The sequence below is a fragment of the Leiobunum rupestre genome, chromosome 1, assembly GCF_980474605.1.
Source record: "Leiobunum rupestre chromosome 1, qqLeiRupe1.1.hap1, whole genome shotgun sequence".
In the NCBI taxonomy this organism is placed as follows: domain Eukaryota; kingdom Metazoa; phylum Arthropoda; class Arachnida; order Opiliones; family Sclerosomatidae; genus Leiobunum; species Leiobunum rupestre.
The window spans coordinates 73,420,507-73,439,265 of record NC_143384.1 but is presented as its reverse complement, the minus strand read 5'-3'; the positions used below and the strand labels follow the sequence as shown (position 1 = coordinate 73,439,265).

Below are 18,759 nucleotides of genomic sequence, written 5' to 3'. Positions count from 1 at the left end.
TCAGTTTAAGGGTTAATTAATTTTGTATATAAAAACATCAAAAATGTAAATTATCTCAGTTGTCTTTTAAACCTTCATCAATGCATGTTAACGCTACTTATCGAGTTAAAGTAAATAAAATGTAATGTTTTTATTTTAACCAGTACTTGATTTATTCTCCTACGGCTCGAGACTTTTCTTACAGGGAAAAGACGTAACATAGGGGGGCAAACAGTTTAATAAAATAAATTTAAACCTAAAAAAGTGTTCAGATAAGAATACGTTTCTGGTAGCCCGTGCCACTGAAGCGTGAACTTGTAGGATTGCTGAAGTAGCTTTCATGTGTACAATATACATTCCTACAAAGTTATCCCTATAATCCTACAAAGTTATCCCTTTAATGCTACAAAGTTATCCCTATAATCCTACAAAGGTATCCCTATAATCCTACAAAGTTATCCCTATAATCCTACAAAGTTATCCCTATAATCCTACAAAGTTATCCCTATAATCCTACAAAGTTATCCCTATAATCCTCCAAAGTTATCCCTATAATGCTACAAAGTTATCCCTATAATGCTACAAAGTTATCCCTATAATGCTACAAGGATATCCCTAAACTCCTACATAGTTATCCCTATACTTCTACAAAGTTATCCCTATAATGCTACAAAGTTATCCCTATACTCCTACAAAGTTATCCCTATACTCCTACAAAGTTATCCCTATACTCCTACAAAGTTATCCCTATACTCCTACAAAGTTATCCCTATACTCCTACAAAGTTATCCCTATACTCCTACAAAGTTATCCCTATACTCCTACAAAGTTATCCCTATACTCCTACAAAGTTATCCCTATACTCCTACAAAGTTATCCCTATAATGCTACAAAGTTATCCCTATACTCCTAAAACGTTATCCTTATAATCCTACAAAGTTATCCCTGTAATCCCACAAAGTTATCCCTACACTTTATCGATCTTAACCTGTCAAATGTTTAGAATGTAATAGTTTATTTTTTATATTTAAATTTTAGTTTCCCGTGCACGATAGGTAGCGTCATGGTGAATTTTGGATTTTAAGCTTCACAGATGTTGCCAAAGATTTCGCAACTATTTGTATAAGTACACGCTTTTGAAAATAATACGTGAAAATTCTCTTAATTTTCTCATTACGATGGTCAGAAAAAATCCACAACGTTTTGGAAGATAAAATAGTGGTTTTTTTAAATTATGACTCAATTGAAATATGATTTATTAATAAGGAAATATTCCTACCCAATTTAATGTTGAAGTTTTACATGCCAATTAAGTCTCTTTTCAGACTATGATAAAATAATTAAAGAAATTATACAGTCGTACCAAAAGTAAATGAATATGATTCTACCTACTTCCGTGGTTGATAATTTTCTTTAAATTGTGATCGTCTTGAGGTCTGTTAATATGCAATGTTTACGTACTTTTATTTTTTCTATTTGTTTCGACGTTTGTGTAACAGTCGGTAAAATATGAACAAGTGAAAACATATATTAAAAAGTGTGTCAATCGGACCTATTTCTGAATGAATGTTAGGAGCGAAATACAAGTTGGGAGGGGAGAAGGGAAAGTATGCCTTGGGGAGGGAAGGAAGTTAAAACCAACAAATAACGCCTCGTATTGAGAAACGGAGGAACTAAGTAGCACTGGTCAAAGTTAGTGTATTTTTTAATTTTTCGTCGTTCTGTGGAGATGCTATCGCCATCTACTTACGATATAATACCATAGACTAAAAAAGATCCAGAAAGGCGACAATAAATAGTCTTTTATGTGGTCGATCTCGAGTCGAGCATTCATTAAACCTTTAGCATACGAAAGTACAGGAAATTGTCGCACTTTTTGGTAATTATCTCACTTTTGATTTTGTCTACCTTTATTGTAGCAAAAGAAGGAAATATACCCTTGGAAAACTTCATCGTCTGATTAACGGCGGTAACTACTTTTTACCGCGGAGTACATGTTATGAAACCGTGCGTGGCTTGGTCATTTTAGCCGATCTAAATTCAACATTATCTGCCCCTATCGAATTTTGTTTACTATTTTTGCACTTTGAAGGTATTAAAATTTTCATTTCAATACTGTGAAATAATTTTTTTTAATTAAATTGCTGATTTTATCTATTGCAAACATCTACGAATGACCAGAAAAGTATTCGCAGTGGTGCTGCCAGGATTTTAGTTCAGGGGGACACACACCATTGAAAAAAAATATCATTTGTTCTTAAGGACAGGCTTGCTTGCACCGTGTTTCAAAAGCCTTATTTTTGGCCAAAATTCCAGAGAGTGCATATAATAAATATTTGTACATATTTAGTTTATTCAGAATACCTGGATTTGTCAAATCTAAATATTGTTTCATGCGACCCCTAGCGGCGTTTTGGACAATAATGACTTCTAGATATCTAGATTCTAGATTTCAATGTAATGCGGAGAAGTGGTAAATCCTGGGAGGGTGAAAGTGGATTTCTGGAGTGGAAATCGGGGTGCAGCGTGAATGTCAACCTCAAACTCTTGGACATCTAGCGTAGCAAATTTGCAACTTTTTAAAAAATTTTGCTTCGGTTCTTTTAATCGGGCTGGGAGTCTGGAACACGTGGGAATGTTTATTTGTTTTTAAAGGATAATAATTCTTATTCCTACCAGGTTTAGGAACTGGGTAAAAAGTTATATTCTTATAATCACAACGACAATTATCGAAGCAGCAGTATTTCGCCATTATTTAACTCCCATAAAAACGCATCCTACTTCAATTATTTAAACACTCATATTGAATTTGTTTCCACTATTAATATCCGTTTAATCAATAATTATAATGCTTAAATCTGATTTAATCATGATTTAATGATTAAATCTGATTAAAATGATTAAATCCTGATTGAAAGGATTAAATCTGATTAAAATGATTAAATCCAAATTGAAACGATTAAATCGTGATTAGTATGATTAAATCGCGATTAGAAATTAGAACGAAAATAAGAATGATTATATTGGTGATTGGAATTATTATAATTGTGCGTGATTAGAACAAGCTGATTAGAATAATTTAATATGTGATTAGAATTATTATTTCGTATTTACCGCGCTCGATAAAATCTCGATTCAACCGATTATATTGATTAAATCGTGATTAAAATGATTGAATCTAATTAAAATGAATAAATCGTGATTAAAATGAATAAATCGTGATTAAAACGAATAAATCGTGATTAAAACGAATAAATCGTGATTAAAATGGATAAATCGTGATTAAAACGAATAAATCGTGATTAAAACGAATAAATCGTGATTAAAATGAATAAATCGTGATTAAAATCTGCTATTTTTTATATTTAACTTTAGTTTTGTAACCCCCCGCCCCGAAAACAAATCCTGGGTGTTCCACTGATCACCTTACTAATTATTACCATTTATAAGGATTATAAAAATCGGTATATGTTGAAAGCTCAACGTCAACAATAACATCATAAAGAATGTCAGCAGTATGAAAGTACTCGCGGGGAGTGTAAGTGCTAATATTTATAGGCAAAACATGTGACGGAGAGCTTACACTTACAAATGCATGATGCATCGATTGTATTGTGAATACAAATTTAAGGTAGATGAATTCAGGAGCTTCGTATTTGGCCTGTTGGCAACATCTGTGATTTAGTAAAGTTTGAACATTGGCGCGCGTTGCCAAATCGACTTTGTCCTAAAAAAGCAAAAAAGCATCGTTATTTTAAAGCCACTGAACACAAAATGAAATGCTAGTAATCAGAAAGAGAAATCGAGCTAAGCCAGACACGGAGTGGACACGAGGATGACCAATGAACCGCGACTGACCGTACTCTTTCTACTGGCCATTCTGACTGTCATTAATCTTGTTCCATGTAAGTAGGATATATATATATACAGGGTTGCCAAAGTTTTTTAGCAATCAAATGCCCTGACTTTTCCAGGCTTTCCCTAACCATCTCCAGAGATTTTCCCTGACTTATTTTGTGCCAAGATTGGTATTTTTTTAGCTATATTTTAGAAAAAGTTTCCTATTTGCAACCGAAATGAAATTCCCTGACATCCCCCTGATTTTAGACTAATTTTTTAAATTCCCGGTTTTTTAGACTTGTTTTTAAAATTCCCGGACATTCCCTGATTTTAGACTAATTTTTTAAATTCCCGGATTTGTAGACTTGTTTTTAAAATTCCCTGACATTCCCCTGATTTTAGACTAATTTTTGAAATTCCCTGATTTTAGACTAATTTTTGAAATTCCCTGATTTTTAGATTAATTTTTAAAATTCCCTGACATGCCCCTGATTTTAAACTAATTTTTGAAATTCCCGGATTTTTAGACTAGTTTTTAAAATTCCCTGATATTCCCCTGATTTTAGACTAATTTTTAAAATTCCTTGACTTTTCCCTGATTTTTATACCCATATTCAAATTCCCTGACATTTCCAGGAATTCCAGGTTTTCCAGGTAACGGGGCAAACCTGATATATGTCTCAAAAACTGTGATAGTTTTGCTAACTATTCGAATATTTTCTAAGAACCTCCGCGAATATTTGACTATTCGATCAGAAACAAGACGTACGACGGTCTGAATACACACAATCCTCCTAATGTGTTAAGTTTGTTTGAGCTATTCACAGCAACCTGCAGCGCCGTTATCACAACCAAAATATATCCATATATATACAAATTTACACTTATTTGTTACTTCCAGTCATACTTTGAAAGCATCGAAGATACCTTCGATCAGTGTAACTCTTATTTTTTACTTCTGATAACACTTATTTGTTACTACAAGTCAGCCGTTGAGTGTCACACTTATTTCTTCTGGTTATACGACAAAGACTAGTTCGATTAGTTTCATAATTATTTGTTACTTCTTATCACACTTATTTGTTACTTCGGATCACACTTATTTGTTACGTTGAGTGTCACACTTATTACTTCTGGTCATACGCCGAAGACTAGGTAGATCAGTGTCATACTTAATTGTTACTTCTGGTCATACGTTGAAAGCGCGGCCCACTCTGAACGGCCTTGAAAAACGCCAGAGGGAAACGGGCGCGTAGACCTCTATAAACACGCAGATTTACAATGTTGGAAATTGCGGGGGTCCGTATCAGGGCAGGAAATAAGAAATTAAAGTTATCGGACATTTGTCCAGTGACCCCCCCTAATTTCAAAAATTTTATCGGACATTGTCCAATGACCCCCCCCCCCCCCCTTAAAAAAAGAGTGAAAACACTTTCGCCAGGGAAACTTTAACAACGGAAGAAATTAAAGAAATTGTATGTATTTTCCCCAACAATATTAAATCTTTATATCGGGCAGATGGTATTATATTAGAAATTCACCAACAACTCGAAATTTTGTGGATCAATAGTGTAGTATATTGAGAAGATCAATCTCATTGATTTTTATCAATGTTACGCACCAAATACTGTAGACGTTAAAAAACCTTCAGCTTGTTACGTTTTTAATGTAAAAAGGTTTCTAATTTACTTTACGAATATTTTATTACAATTTCTTCCAGATTTTTACTATTATAATTTGAATATACTTGTATTTTGTACCTGGTTGAATGCCTGGTTTTGTCCGCTGTGATCAAAATAAAAATGAATTGATGAATTAAAATGTAAGAATTATCCTTTTTCAAACTTCTGGAATAACTTTTACAATTGCTAATTACGCAATAAAAATATTTTTTTCAGTTCAAACTTTGAAAATGACCCTAATAATATTTAGTATTTAGGTATAATTTTCCGATAGAGATAGGCCTAATAAGCCGACTACCATAACGGCCGTTTTATTTCCTACATTTCGTACCTCATAATATTTTGTAGCGCTATATGATTGGCTAAATTTGAACTCGGACTCCTTTTCGATGACCAATAAAAAAAATCAAATCCCAAAGAGTATTAAACTTCCGGTTTACAGAGTTGCTAGTCGTTTTTCTGATTTATCGTTGGTGAAGAAAGGATGTAGTAATAAAAAATGCATGAGCAAAGCTACAAGTGTCATACTTCAAGTATCAAGTTCAGTAACTCGGTACTTCCTCATATTTTTTGTAAAATAATTGTTAATATTTTTATTTTGTAGAAAAGAGCATTCCCAGTTTATTGAAAAAGTTATCGGACAAATGTCCAATGACCCCCTAAGATTTTGAAAAGTTATCGGACAAATGCAAAATTTATCGGACATTGTCCAGTGTCCTGTGCTTATTTCATGCCCTGGTCCGTATACGCTGCCCAAAAAACCTTACTTAGAATTAAATTTAAGAAATGTTTTTACAATTCTATGTTATATGTAAACCACAGCTATTCAAAAATATAACTTTCATGAAAATCGGACTTAAATATGTAGATTTTTAGGCGGAAATATAAAACCACGAAAATTGGGGTCCCGTAAATTACCCTGAAAACTATACTTAAATTTAATATTTACTGATATGACCGAAGTTGTAGGTCCGCTGAATCCTAACCTATCCAATAATATTTTTTTTAACGTTATCGGACTTAAATTTAAACAAAATATCTACCACATAAAGGAAATCACCGAAAATAGTAAATTGGGCAAATTCCCAACTTCTTGGGCTCCGATTTGAAAACTTTATGAAAGGCTATCAATGGTAATATATGTACTTTTGAACGAGATATCATTGACTCTTCTAGTTATAACCGTTGAAGAGGTATGCGTGACACGGCGGCATCGGCGGCATCGGCGGCATCGGCGGCAACGGCCGAGGGGCTAACCACTCTTAGAAAGTCTGTACACCGGACTACACTTAGATTACCACTGCCAAAGGCAGGAACTTGAAAGATTACGCGTAGTCCCATTAGTACAGTCAAAGGTACGGCTCTGTACACCGATTACGCGGAGTGATCAGCCCCTCGGCAACGGCTACACTGTACGTGAGACTAATACACACAAATCCTTAGGATTGTGTGTAAAAAACGAATATTCGACGAATCGAACATTAGATTTAGTATTCGATCGAATTAGTTGATGAAAGCATCTTTCATCGACACCGCAATCAGGGTCGGATTTAGGCATGGTCTTTATGGGCCCCGTTCAATCCAAGGGCCCCCTTCACGGTAAAAAAACCATACAATTTAAATAGAAAAAAAATAAAAAAAGGAAAGTTTTTTTTGACAAAATGGCGAAAGAGTTTCTACAACTAACCAAAAATTGGGTAAGCCCCAAACAGTGTAAGTCCAGGGCCCCCAAAGTTAACGGTCCGCCCCTGACCGCAATGAATTATTTTTAAATTTATCTTGAGAACCTGAAGTAACGGCCCAATAATTAATATTTATGTGTCAAGATTTCAGTCTCAAGTAGGGTTCCGAGATAGCAAAGTTCTATTTCGTTCCCTACACGAAAATAATAGGAACAAACACAAATGACACAATTCTGTGAAATTTTACGTGTACGTAATTGTACATAAGTCTATAACGAAAATAGTCTGAGTGAAGCGTATTTAATCGTTAATGTAGCCGTTGTAGTAAATAATAAATTGAAAAGATTCATTATAAAGATTTTTTTTCATAATATTTTTACATTAGTGATTAAATATATAAAAAGGCCAGGCTAAGTATAGTGGTAATAACGATTTTAGTTAAAAAAAATTATTAATTATTAAATTTTAGATTTTAAATGGAAGGGTCAACTTCCCCGCAAGCTCCGGGTCTCATATTGCTGACGTCATTCGCGGGTATAATCTGCCGCTGCCTTGGCCGCTATAGCGAGCCGAGAGATAATAATTAAATACGACGTAGAATATGGGCGAGTTTGCGGGGAAGAAAACATTTCACAAATAATTTAAAATAAATTTTCATAATTAAATACTAATTTAAAGTAGTATAACATATATATTTTCGGATTCACGGCATTAAACTCTATCTAATTAAGGTCATTAAGTCAAGAAATTTAACTGTGCTCCAAGCTGTCACTATCTCTTTAAGCAATAATAAAGTCTCAAAATTCAATAACTCTAATTGGCTGATCCTTTAATTAGGGTGTCGGTGGCGATTTCTCGGACAGTGATACTTGCCACTTTCAAAGACTAGTAACAGCTCGCCGAGTGTATTTGATGACGCGTTTTTACCCTGTTTACATCTTTTGATTAGAATCCCCATGAGTTACGCAATTGTTTTTCAATTTTGTATGGCAAGGGTGTCTAAATTTTCAATTGAAAAGATTTTGTGGGGCGCGATTATATAATATTTAATACAGTTTCGAAAATAACCCGTTGAAGGTTGAGTTGGCCATTTTCAAGGTCGAGCTCGCCATGTTCGCTAACTTCGCTTAACTTTTTTTACCGTGTCTGTGCGAAGTGCAGTTTCTTGAATTTTGGAAAAGAGTGTCTTTTTATATAAACGCTTGTATTCGATTTCGTGTTTTTGTAATGTCTTTGAGTTGTGACGTGTGTGGGTGTTATTTTTGTGTTGCGATATGTGTGTATGTACGTGTTGTACCGTGTAGGGGTGTTGTGTTTGTGTGTCCCAGGGGCGTAGGAACGTTCTAGAAGTTGGAGGGGGCAAAGAGAAACGGAAACGGGTCTGGAGATGGTTTTAAATTTTTGATGGAGTGTAGCTTCTCCGAATGCATGTGTACTTTTTACCACTATGTAAATTGGCGGGAAAAGACTGAAATTTAATCACAGTTGAGGTTCTATAAGCTTTATATGGTTTTAAAATGATAATTTGAGCCTTTTGAAAATTTCAACTGACCAAAACGTTGGAGGGGGTGATAACATTAGTTGCTCCTCCCAGCAAAATTCTAGGGAGGGGCATTGTCCCCCCCTGCCCCTCCCGGTTCCTACGCCCCTGGTGTGTACGGGGTCTCTTCTCTGCAACTCCTGTTATTTAACTTTTGGGGCGGACCGAGCGCTTAGAGTTTAGGTAGTCGTCTAAGCATCCAAATGGCAAGATTTCTATCAAATGTTCACGGTATAGGTTAGAGATGAGTCATGGGCCCGCTAAAGGCGGGCTTACCCGTCCCGACCCGACCCGACCCGACCCGACCCGAGACCGCCTTGGGGCGGGCCGGGTTTTGGATATTGAAGATTTTGGCGGGTCGGGTCGGGTCGGGTTTCATTTTATATATTTTTTTCGGTCTTTTTTTTAACGGGTCTGATCGGGTCGGGCTTTTTACATGAAACTGAGTAGGTCGGGTCAGGCTTTTATATATTAATGATCGGGCCTTCCAAGTTTCTATTCTATTCGCAACCGCTAATCTCTTCATGCAGAAAGCGAATTATTTCATTATTGCTTGTTAACAAAAGCGACATGATAAGACTCAAAAACGTTTAGACGCTAGCTTTGCCATCACAATTTTTTTTACTGAGAGCTAGTTTCACAACAGAGTACAGACAACATAGCCTACTTATTGGAAAAAATACTTAATATTTGGTCTATATACCCTGGCGCCTTTTCACTCTTAGATTAAAGGCGGATGCACACATAGCCTTCGCGCGCGAAATTTCGCTGGCAAATCGCGTCGCGTCACGTGACTTAAATACAATGGAAGTCATGGCACATGGGCGCGAAGGCTATGTGTGCATCCGCCTTAACTCGCCCGTAGAAAGACATACGTTCTAAAACGCCTCACTTGGCGGCGCTGAAGTAGACCAAAATTTTAATTTGGTTTACCTATGATTCCCCACTCTCCCGAGTCTCCCACGTGACTCTATCTTTTCACTTCGTGACAAGCGTTGTTGTGGGAAACTGAGAGGTTCACACTTGTACACAAGAACTATTTGCTTAAATAACCTGTACGTAGAATCGATATATTTTCGTTATAGCTCGCTCTAGCATATAGTACAAGCTTATACTATAACCATAAAAAGTGCAAGTTTATCGGGTCGGGTCGGGTTTCAATTTTATCGGGCCTTGGCGGGTCGGGTTTAAAATTTTAAAAATTTTATCGGGCCGGGCCGGGTCGGGTTTCAATTTTGGCGGCCCGGGTCGGGTCGGGTTTTAGAAGGGGAGTTAGTGTGAAAGATAGGGACTTCGTAGAAGGGGAGTTAGTGTGAAAGATAGGGACTTCGTAGAAGGGGAGTTAGTGTGAAAGATAGGGACTTCGTAGAAGGGGAGTTAGTGTGAAAGATAGGGACTTCGTAGAAGGGGAGTTAGTGTGAAAGAAAGGGACTTCGTAGAAGGGGAGTTAGTGTGAAAGATAGGGACTTCGTAGAAGGGGAGTTAGTGTGAAAGATAGGGACTTCGTAGAAGGGGAGTTAGTGTGAAAGAAAGGGACTTCGTAGAAGGGGAGTTAGTGTGAAAGATAGGGACTTCGTAGAAGGGGAGTTAGTGTGAAAGATAGGGACTTCGTAGAAGGGGAGTTAGTGTGAAAGAAAGGGACTTCGTAGAAGGGGAGTTAGTGTGAAAGATAGGGACTTCGTAGAAAGGGAGTTAGTGTGAAAGAAAGGGACTTCGTAGAAGGGGAGTTAGTGTGAAAGATAGGGACTTCGTAGAAAGGGAGTTAGTGTGAAAGATAGGGACTTCGTAGAACGGGAGGTTTAGTTGGGATTTTTAAGTATAGTTCAGGACTTTTTGCTACGCGTGTTACGTGTGTTGCGTTTTTGCTACAGCGTTTACCGTTCTTACGTACAAATCAGATCAAATCAGATCTAATTCATTAAAACTAAGACCCCGGGCGAAGTCGGGTATTAAAGCTAGTAGTTAATAGAATTTTAAATTTGGGTTCTTATTTAAATAACGACCTTTCGTGTTCGATTTGAATAATTGCGTAGAAGATACTCAAAAGCTGCGGCTTGTCTATTGAATAAAACAAGTCCGGCGAATGTGGCGTAGCCAGAATTTCATCAAGGGGCGGGTCGAAGTATGTGAATGTTAAGATGGGGTCGAGAAGGGGGCGGAAATTTAGTACAGTCAAAGGTAGGCCCAAGGGGGGGCCGACTTGTTCTTTACGCTTTTATAAACGTATTAAAGTCAATTTATTCTATAATCGAGGGGCAGTTCACTCCTTCGTAGAGTGCAGAAGTAATCAAGGTTAAAAATTTAATTGGATTAAATTTAATACAGCCAAAGCTACAGACATTAAATTTAATCGGATTAAAATTAATACAGCCAAAGCTACAGACATCAAATTTAATCAGATTTAATCAACCAAGAGTGCAGATTTAATCATGGGAGTGAACTGCCCCTCGTCTATAATATTGTTAATAAAATAAAATAAAAAACGGCAAAAAGCGGTAAAACGAGAAAATAGAAAAAATCGGGTTCACACTGCCCGTGTGAACCAGCTTTAAGTGCTTCGAATTAATTAAGTTGGAAGAGCAGTTGTCGTTATTTTTAAAATTATAATTTTTCCGTCACCAGGTGGCGCAACGTTTGTGGAAATGGCCGTCATGGTGTTGAATATGACGTCTCATTCTCCGTTGGAGTTTTCTCGTTACGGCAGGAATTGCGGAATCGGAGGTTTAGTGCCTCCCGTCGACGAACTAGACAGGTAAAGCACCTTGTGACCTTTTCACCTTCAACCCTCTTCGGTTTTAAAGGCTCTATAAAACTCGATGACACAAAAAAATTATCGACCTGATTGCGTAGATCACACTACGAAGCGAGCGTACTTGGCGCTGAATGTAACTTCCAGGTAACGATAGCTAGTAATTTCCCAGTGGCGTAAATAAGGCCCCCGCAGACCCCGCAGCGCAGGAGTGCCATAGGGCTTCACCGGGGCCGATAAACTAATAAGCTAAATACCGACTAAAACCCCTCGAAATTGACGAGTAATACGATCATACGACCAGGGTTGGACATAAGGCACTAGTCACGGCATTTGACTACCAAAATAAATGCTCTGACTACTAAAATTATTTGAAATCTAAATATTCATAAATAATGGCGAATATGGCGTATCATAAATTCAGCATTTATCAATACCATTTTATTTAAAAAAAATCACATGTAACTCAAGTAATAATAAACTTATATTTTAATTCTGACGGGTAAAGCAAAATGTTGGTTGTACTTCTTGTTTTTATACCCCCATTTTTACCCCCACTAGTCAGTCGCTATTAAATTAAATTAAGGTAGGAGGCTGACTACTAAAAGAAATATCCTTATGTCCAACCCTGGAAACGACTATGGCAGCGATCAATGGAGGCCGATTTTTCGGAGGTCACGTGGCGGAAGTTGGTAAACGCTCCGTTACAAAACCGTCAATCAGAAACAGTGTTGCCAATGTGCGGGAAATTTCCCTTTTGTGGGAATTTTCCTCGTTAAATTATCAGGGAGGGAAAAAGGGAATTTTTGTCGAAATACTCATATTTTGCGGTAATTTTGAGGGGACAAGATACCACCGTGTATCAATTATCTGCTAACCCTTCTGCCATCGTAACATTAAGGGGACAAGATACCACCGTGTATCAATTATCTGCTAACCCTTCTGCCATCGTAACATTAACTGCATTACGTATTTGTACCTAGAGTCCGACGCCGCCACGCCGGCTTTTCCCTTATTTTCGGCGCGCCGCCGCCGATAGGTGATTTTTTCGGCACGACGCCGTACTATTTTCCTATTTTCTAAAAAAAATCAAGGGCTCTTACTCTAGTCATTAGAATTATTGTTCAATGAATGATTTCTAGCAGAAATTCTATGAAAGAGTATAAAGAAATATATTCTAGTTTCTGGTCTCTCTTGGTGTATTTACTGTGTTATATTTTTTTACATTGTTTGTCGGCCTTTTTAATGATTTTGCTGCAGTGGTGGATACAGAAAAAATCAAAGGGGCGCTAAATGACATTTTGAGATATCCGCCACTGTTACGCCGCTGGTTAAATTATCCTTACGCCGCCGCCGTTTAAATTTTGTCGGCGCGCCGCCGCTGCTGATCATTTTCACATCGGCGTCGGACTCTAGGCCCAAGGGGTCTGGACCCGGAACCCCCCCTTGTCTACGCCACTGTTGTCATCACCCTCCTACGCATTGTAACCCGGCCACCTGATTTAAAAGGCGTTAAAAGTCGCTAGACGACTTGGGCCTCGTTTGGTGGCAAGGGTATTAGCCGAGCTGGATTAATTAACGTTCTCCGCGTTGAAGGTGCTGTTACAAACACGACCTGTGCTACACTGTCATTGACGAGAAGAGGCTCTGCGGGGGCATGTACGAGGTCTTCGTCCCTTATCAATGGAAACTCGACGGGAATAACACCAATCATCTTAAATGCGGTAAGTTAAAGGCCTAAGAAATTAACTTATTAAAGTCATTATTTTATACGTCGAGGAGTATTCAATCTCGTTCGTTTTCAAGATTAGCATTAATCAGCTAAGCTAATACCCAAGGAACCACGCACTAGCCCGTCTTAAGACTTTTTGGGGCCCTGGGCTAAATTATTTCTTAAAGGCTTAGGTTTTCTTCCGCCTGTCACCCTTTAAATCTACTTTCCTTCCAAACAAATACTCTGGTGGTACGCCAACCGCGGAACACGTTGGCCTACCACCAGGGTATTTGTTTGGCAGGAAAGTAAATTTAAAGGGTGACAGGCAGAAGAAAACCTAGGCCCTTAAGACCTTCGCGATCCCCAACGGTCAGCCTTTGTATGTCCGTCTAAATTCACACACAATAATAAAACCAAAACTTTTAATTTTAAAAGTATAACTCGCTGTTAGAAATTGTAGGTACCGTATGATACGCGATATGGCGATGAGTCAAATTACTTTAGACGTTACTAAAAAATACATAATATTAAATGAGCATAAATAATATTTAACCAACTAAACCCTTATTCCTAGAGCAAAGGCTGTATGGCTGGCTGACGACCCTGACCACGCAGGCCTAAGTCAACTAACAGGGTTGTTCAAAATCAAAATACTTTCTACACCACTCAAAATGCGAAATACAAAATGCATTTTGAAAATTTGTGTTTCTAAATGTAAAATGGTTTTTTCAGCGCAAAATAAAAATACAAAATGCATTTTGAAAATGGTTTAATATTTATAAGGTTTTTATTCTTCCATTTAAACGGGGAAAATCGTCGAACGCGTTGCTATGGCTTAGAGTCCGACGCCGCCGCTGTTCACGCCGCCACACCGGCTTTTCCCTTATATTCGGCGCGCCACGCCGCCGACGTTTCTTCGGCGCGACGCCGTACTATTTTCCTATTTTCTAAAAAAATGTTCTCTTACTTACTCTAGTCATTATAATTATTGTTCAATGAATGATTTCTAGCAGAAATTCTATGAAAGAGTATAAAGAAATATATTTTAGTTTCTGGTCTCTCTTGGTGTATTTACTGTATTAAATTTTCTGGTTAAATTATCCTTACGACACCACCGTTGAAAATTTGTCGGATCGCCGTGGCGCGCCGCCGCCAAAGGCTCTAAAAATGAGACACGCCGCCGCTGATCATTTTTACATCGGCGTCGGACTCTACTATGGCTTAACGGGCATGTGCGGGAAACAGCTCAAAGGAGGAAATGATGGATCTGGTTTAATGATAACCGTTTGTGTCGTTCACCCTAAACCAAAACTTATTTTTAACGGGAACGGAATATAAATGTGTTAAATTTGGAGTGGTTACATTTTCCGGAAAAATTAAATGCGGAAAATTTTCCGCAAATCGGAAAAATAAAAAATTATTTAGTCTAGAGGTTTTAGTTTTACCATACGTTAATCATTAACTTATGGTTTTACCAAGAATGTATTTATTTTTTCTCAGGTGGAATGAATATGTCGAGACTATCGACGGACACTTTGAGGCCCTAACCCCGTCAGGGGGGAGGAAAAAATGAGGCGGTCTTATTTTTTGCATATTCGCAGCAGCGTTAATCGCGTCGAAAAACGTCATTTTTAAGAACCAACGAGATTGCAGTATTATTTGATTTTATCTAAGCGGAGGAGCATACCGGGGGCCCCAACGAGTGGAATTGGAGAAACTCTAAAAATAATCATGACATATTCATTCTCCCTGAGTATAAATAAATATATTCTTGGTTTTACTTTTGGATTCGACCAAATGAGTCGAAACTCATTGAATTAACACATTTTTTTTTAAATATTAGACGAGCTAACTTGTGCATAGTACTAAGTTTAAAATAATAAAACCACTGTTGTTTTTAATAAACGTTTTTGTTGTGTAACAGTGGTTTTATTATTTTAAACTTTGAAACCTTTTTTTTTCTTTTTTTCGGCAAAAAAAGGAAATTTTTTGGAAAAAAGTCCACGTAAATTTTACAACTTACAACTCTCTATAGTTAAATTAATACTAACAAGGAGACTACCCGAAGTGTAACCCATCGATTTTGTTCAAACTCGGGGGATTGGTAGAACTTCATGTAACTTGAAAAATCCTAAAAGGATTTTATTCAATGGGCAACGGTTTTGCCATGGCAACAAAAAATGTTTTTGACAACATAAAATGGAAATTTTCCCATTGAAAATAGCATGGGATTTTGACCGATTCCCTGTGAAACATTTTACAAAATTGAAAAAAAAAATTAAAATACCAAAATTATAAAAAAAATTATAAAAATTGACGAAAAAAATCAAAATTGGTCACATTTTGAACAATTCTTTTAATTTTTTTTCACAGGGAAATCGGTCAAAATCCCATGTTATTTTATGTTGTCAAAAACATTTTTCGTTGCCATGGCAAAACCGTTGCCCATTGAATAAAATCCCTTTAGGATTTTTCAAGTTACACGAAGGTCTACGAATCCTCGGAGTTTGAACAAAATCCTGTAAATGAAACGGTAATTTGTGTCATTTCAGAACATAACAAGACGAAACGGGATCAACTGGATTGCGACGAGTCGGTCTGCGAATGCGACATCGCTCTTGTCTCTTGTTTGAAGGACAAAGAATCTCACTTCCGGGTGGAGAATTTGCGATGGTCGTTCTGGGTTCGTCGAAAACGGGACACGCGCGACGCGGATTCCAGTCCGAAGCTCAGATTTCACCCCAAGGCCAGTCCATTGACTAAACGATTTTGGACCAGTATCCTCAAGAACTATGACGATTAAATGGTCATTCGGGGAAAACCCTGGCAATGTTTTCGCCACCAGATGGGGCTACACGCTTCGAAATATTTATCTATTAAAGGGAATATAACCTCAGTTTTTTTAGTGTCGTAAATTTCGACCATTTCCCGCTCCCTCCTATGACTTTAGATATTTTTGGCGCTATTTAGTGACCTCCCGCCGAAATTGTTAACATAAATAGGTATAAAAAACATAAAAAAACGACTTGAGGTTATATTCCCTTTAACGAATAGTTCTTTTTATAAAATAACCTTGGCCATATTGTTGAAATGTTGCCTCCCCGCTTCAGCTGTGGATCTGTTTTCTCTCCCACTAAAGAGCTTATCAACTCATTCTTAGGCATTGGCTGAACTATTCCAGGGCAACATTTCAACAAGTTGGGCAAGCGTAAAGACATTTTATAAAATCAACTATTCCCATTTCAGCCGCCAAATAATCGAATTAAAAATTAAGAGTTGTTACTTGCTTAGATGTGTTGAAAAACAGAATAAATTTAGAAACATATTGCTAAAGTGTGACTTAGAACTAGAGCCTAACGCCGCCGATACAATGCCGCCGTCGTCGATATTTTCTCTAGCACCGGACCGCCGCCGAATCATTTACTTTTCAGCGCCACCGCTAAATTTTGATCCCGCCGCCGAATTTTTTTTTGAGATTTTCTATATAACATTATTTTTTTCCTTAAATTTTTTTTCTTAATTTTCAAAAGAGGGAAAAAACTTTTACACCTTCGCGCCACCACCGCCGCCAAAAAAATTAACGCCGCTTAGGATTTTTGAAAAATCAGCGCGCCGCCGGGTGATTTTCGTGAAACGCCGCCGCCGACCCAAATCAAATCGGCGCTATGCTCTACTTATAACGCCTATTTTAAATAATTTTTTATGAACATAATTGGGAATTTATTCCGAATAGAATGTATTAAAACTCTGTTTTCAATTATAAAAAAAATAAAGATCTAAATTGTAAATTTGCTCTGAATAGATTTTAAATTTATATCAATTTATCAAAATAACTGAGCCCTCATCCATTGATCTTATGCCAATCACGTAATAAATTGATTTAAATTTTTCCAAAATGTAAAATTTTGAGTTGGTTCGTCAAGATTTATTAAATAACTAAACGGTTAATCAAAATATTTCTCTAAACAAATTTGAGAATTAATTTCATAGTTTAATTTCCAAAAACAAATTACTTTACCATAACCCAAAAACTAAAAACATCGTTACATTCACAGGGTTTTCCCTCAATTACTTAAATTAATTAAGAGCGATACCTGTATAAAGATAAATAAAATATATTTTTGGTGTCATTTTTGCGTTATTAACGTAGTATAATATTAATTTCATTTTCAATTTGTAAAATAAGTACTTAAAAGGAATTAACATTGCACATAATTGTGCAAATTGTTATCGTGTGTTAAAATTAAAATCGAAATATACTTAATAATATCATAAGTAACATAACATATTTAAGTATGCCAATTATTAAAAATTATCACCGAACTGGTTTTCGGAGGTATACTGCGCAATCAAGGTTTAGTTTAGGACAGAGCCTCCCATTATCAGTGGTGTAGTCGGGCCAGGGCGTCGCCCCGGTGCTTTTTTCAAAGGCAGGGCCCCGCCCCGCCTTGGTTTTTCCATTTTGCCAGGGCGCGCCCTGCCTCTTTTTTTCAACTTTCCAGGGCGCGCCTTGCTACTATTTCGTAAATCATTTTTCTCGAATAAAGGGTGTGTGAATTTATTATAAATACCATAACAATTTCAAATAGTTACCTAGGTACGGCCAGCTTCGATCACGCTAAAAATCGAAGTTGAATGTACATTTATAGGTTTTATTTTTTATTGTTGCCGTATAATTCAATATACCCTTTTGAAACAGGGCGGCTCCAGTGGGAGCGCAGCATTAAAATTACAAAATAAAATAATATTTACAAGGTAAAATAGCTCTTTTTTTTCTTTTTTTACAAACTTTGAGCTTTAAAATTTATGTTATTTACAATATTTACATTGGTGATTAGGAGAGCGACTGAAGTTTGTTCCTTTTACATTGCCAGATTTCCAGGATTTTCTGCACCACAGCTAAATCCCACTTTGCACCCTTAAGTCCAAGAATTACGCTAAGCGGGTTCCCAAAATTATCTGCCCGCCAATCCCAAATAGACTGGTCCACTTCTGTCTCAGGACCTTCCAACAGTACATGGTACAGGTCTTCGTCGACTAATCCACATAGCTGTGCAAAAATTCGGACCTAACAGCACTACCTGACGTTTGCTGGTAAGGAGAGCCCCAGTACGGGCTTGGAAAACGAGGCCACTTCCCCGTGAACCATTGTAGCTGCTTTTTGACTTTATAATGGCACAAGCTTTCCTTTCCACCAACTTGTGATTTCCAGAGTACTAGCGCCCGTTTCTTTACCTCCTTTTCCACCCATTCCTTATAGGAACTCGCCCGGTCTCTCTTTGATCCCCCACAAAATTGACGGTCAATACGTTCAATGGCACGCGTCCACTCCGTACTCAGTCCACCTGCACGGATATACGTATACATTTTACAAGCTAAACGACTAAGGTGCATAAATTTGAGCCTTCTCCAAAAAAGCAGTGAGGCGACCCTTTAACAGCATAGCATACACTTTGTAGATTACCGAGGGCACAGCAATGGGGCGATATGAATTTTTACCTTTACCTTTATAGATAAGCGATACCCGTGCAGTGAGCCAAGACTGGGGTATGGTTTTACCTCTCTTAATGGTA

General features: G+C 37.3%; 1 protein-coding gene across 3 annotated transcripts; it reads left to right on the top strand.

The window, feature by feature from the left end:
* Nucleotides 1-3,654: 3,654 nt before the first annotated feature.
* LOC149966346 (neutral phospholipase A2 homolog taipoxin beta chain 2-like) lies at nt 3,655-17,255 on the top strand. Of its 3 annotated transcripts, XM_090153282.1 has the most exons (5): nt 3,657-3,884; nt 5,540-5,641; nt 11,346-11,475; nt 13,069-13,196; nt 15,739-17,255. In XM_090153282.1, the coding sequence occupies exons 3-5, from the start codon at nt 11,366-11,368 to the stop codon at nt 15,987-15,989; spliced, it is 489 nt and encodes a 162-aa protein (XP_090009408.1). In that variant the 5' UTR covers nt 3,657-3,884; nt 5,540-5,641; nt 11,346-11,365; the 3' UTR covers nt 15,990-17,255. The 3 variants fall into 3 exon arrangements, with proteins under 3 accessions (XP_090009418.1, XP_090009408.1, XP_090009401.1); XM_090153292.1 differs by lacking the exons at nt 5,540-5,641; nt 15,739-17,255 and adding an exon at nt 13,761-13,882 and having other exon boundaries at nt 3,655-3,884; XM_090153275.1 differs by lacking the exon at nt 5,540-5,641 and having other exon boundaries at nt 15,739-17,254.
* Nucleotides 17,256-18,759: the final 1,504 nt, after the last annotated feature.

What these genes read in the sequence shown, in the direction of transcription:
- LOC149966346 (XM_090153275.1), top strand. Translation starts at nt 3,815, where the DNA reads ATGACCAATGAACCGCGACTGACCGTACTCTTTCTACTGGCCATTCTG. An exon ending in TGTCATTAATCTTGTTCCAT is followed by an intron (nt 3,885 to 11,345) that starts GTAAGTAGGATA and finishes TTCCGTCACCAG; the next exon opens with GTGGCGCAACGTTTGTGGAA. An exon ending in CCCGTCGACGAACTAGACAG is followed by an intron (nt 11,476 to 13,068) that starts GTAAAGCACCTT and finishes TCCGCGTTGAAG; the next exon opens with GTGCTGTTACAAACACGACC.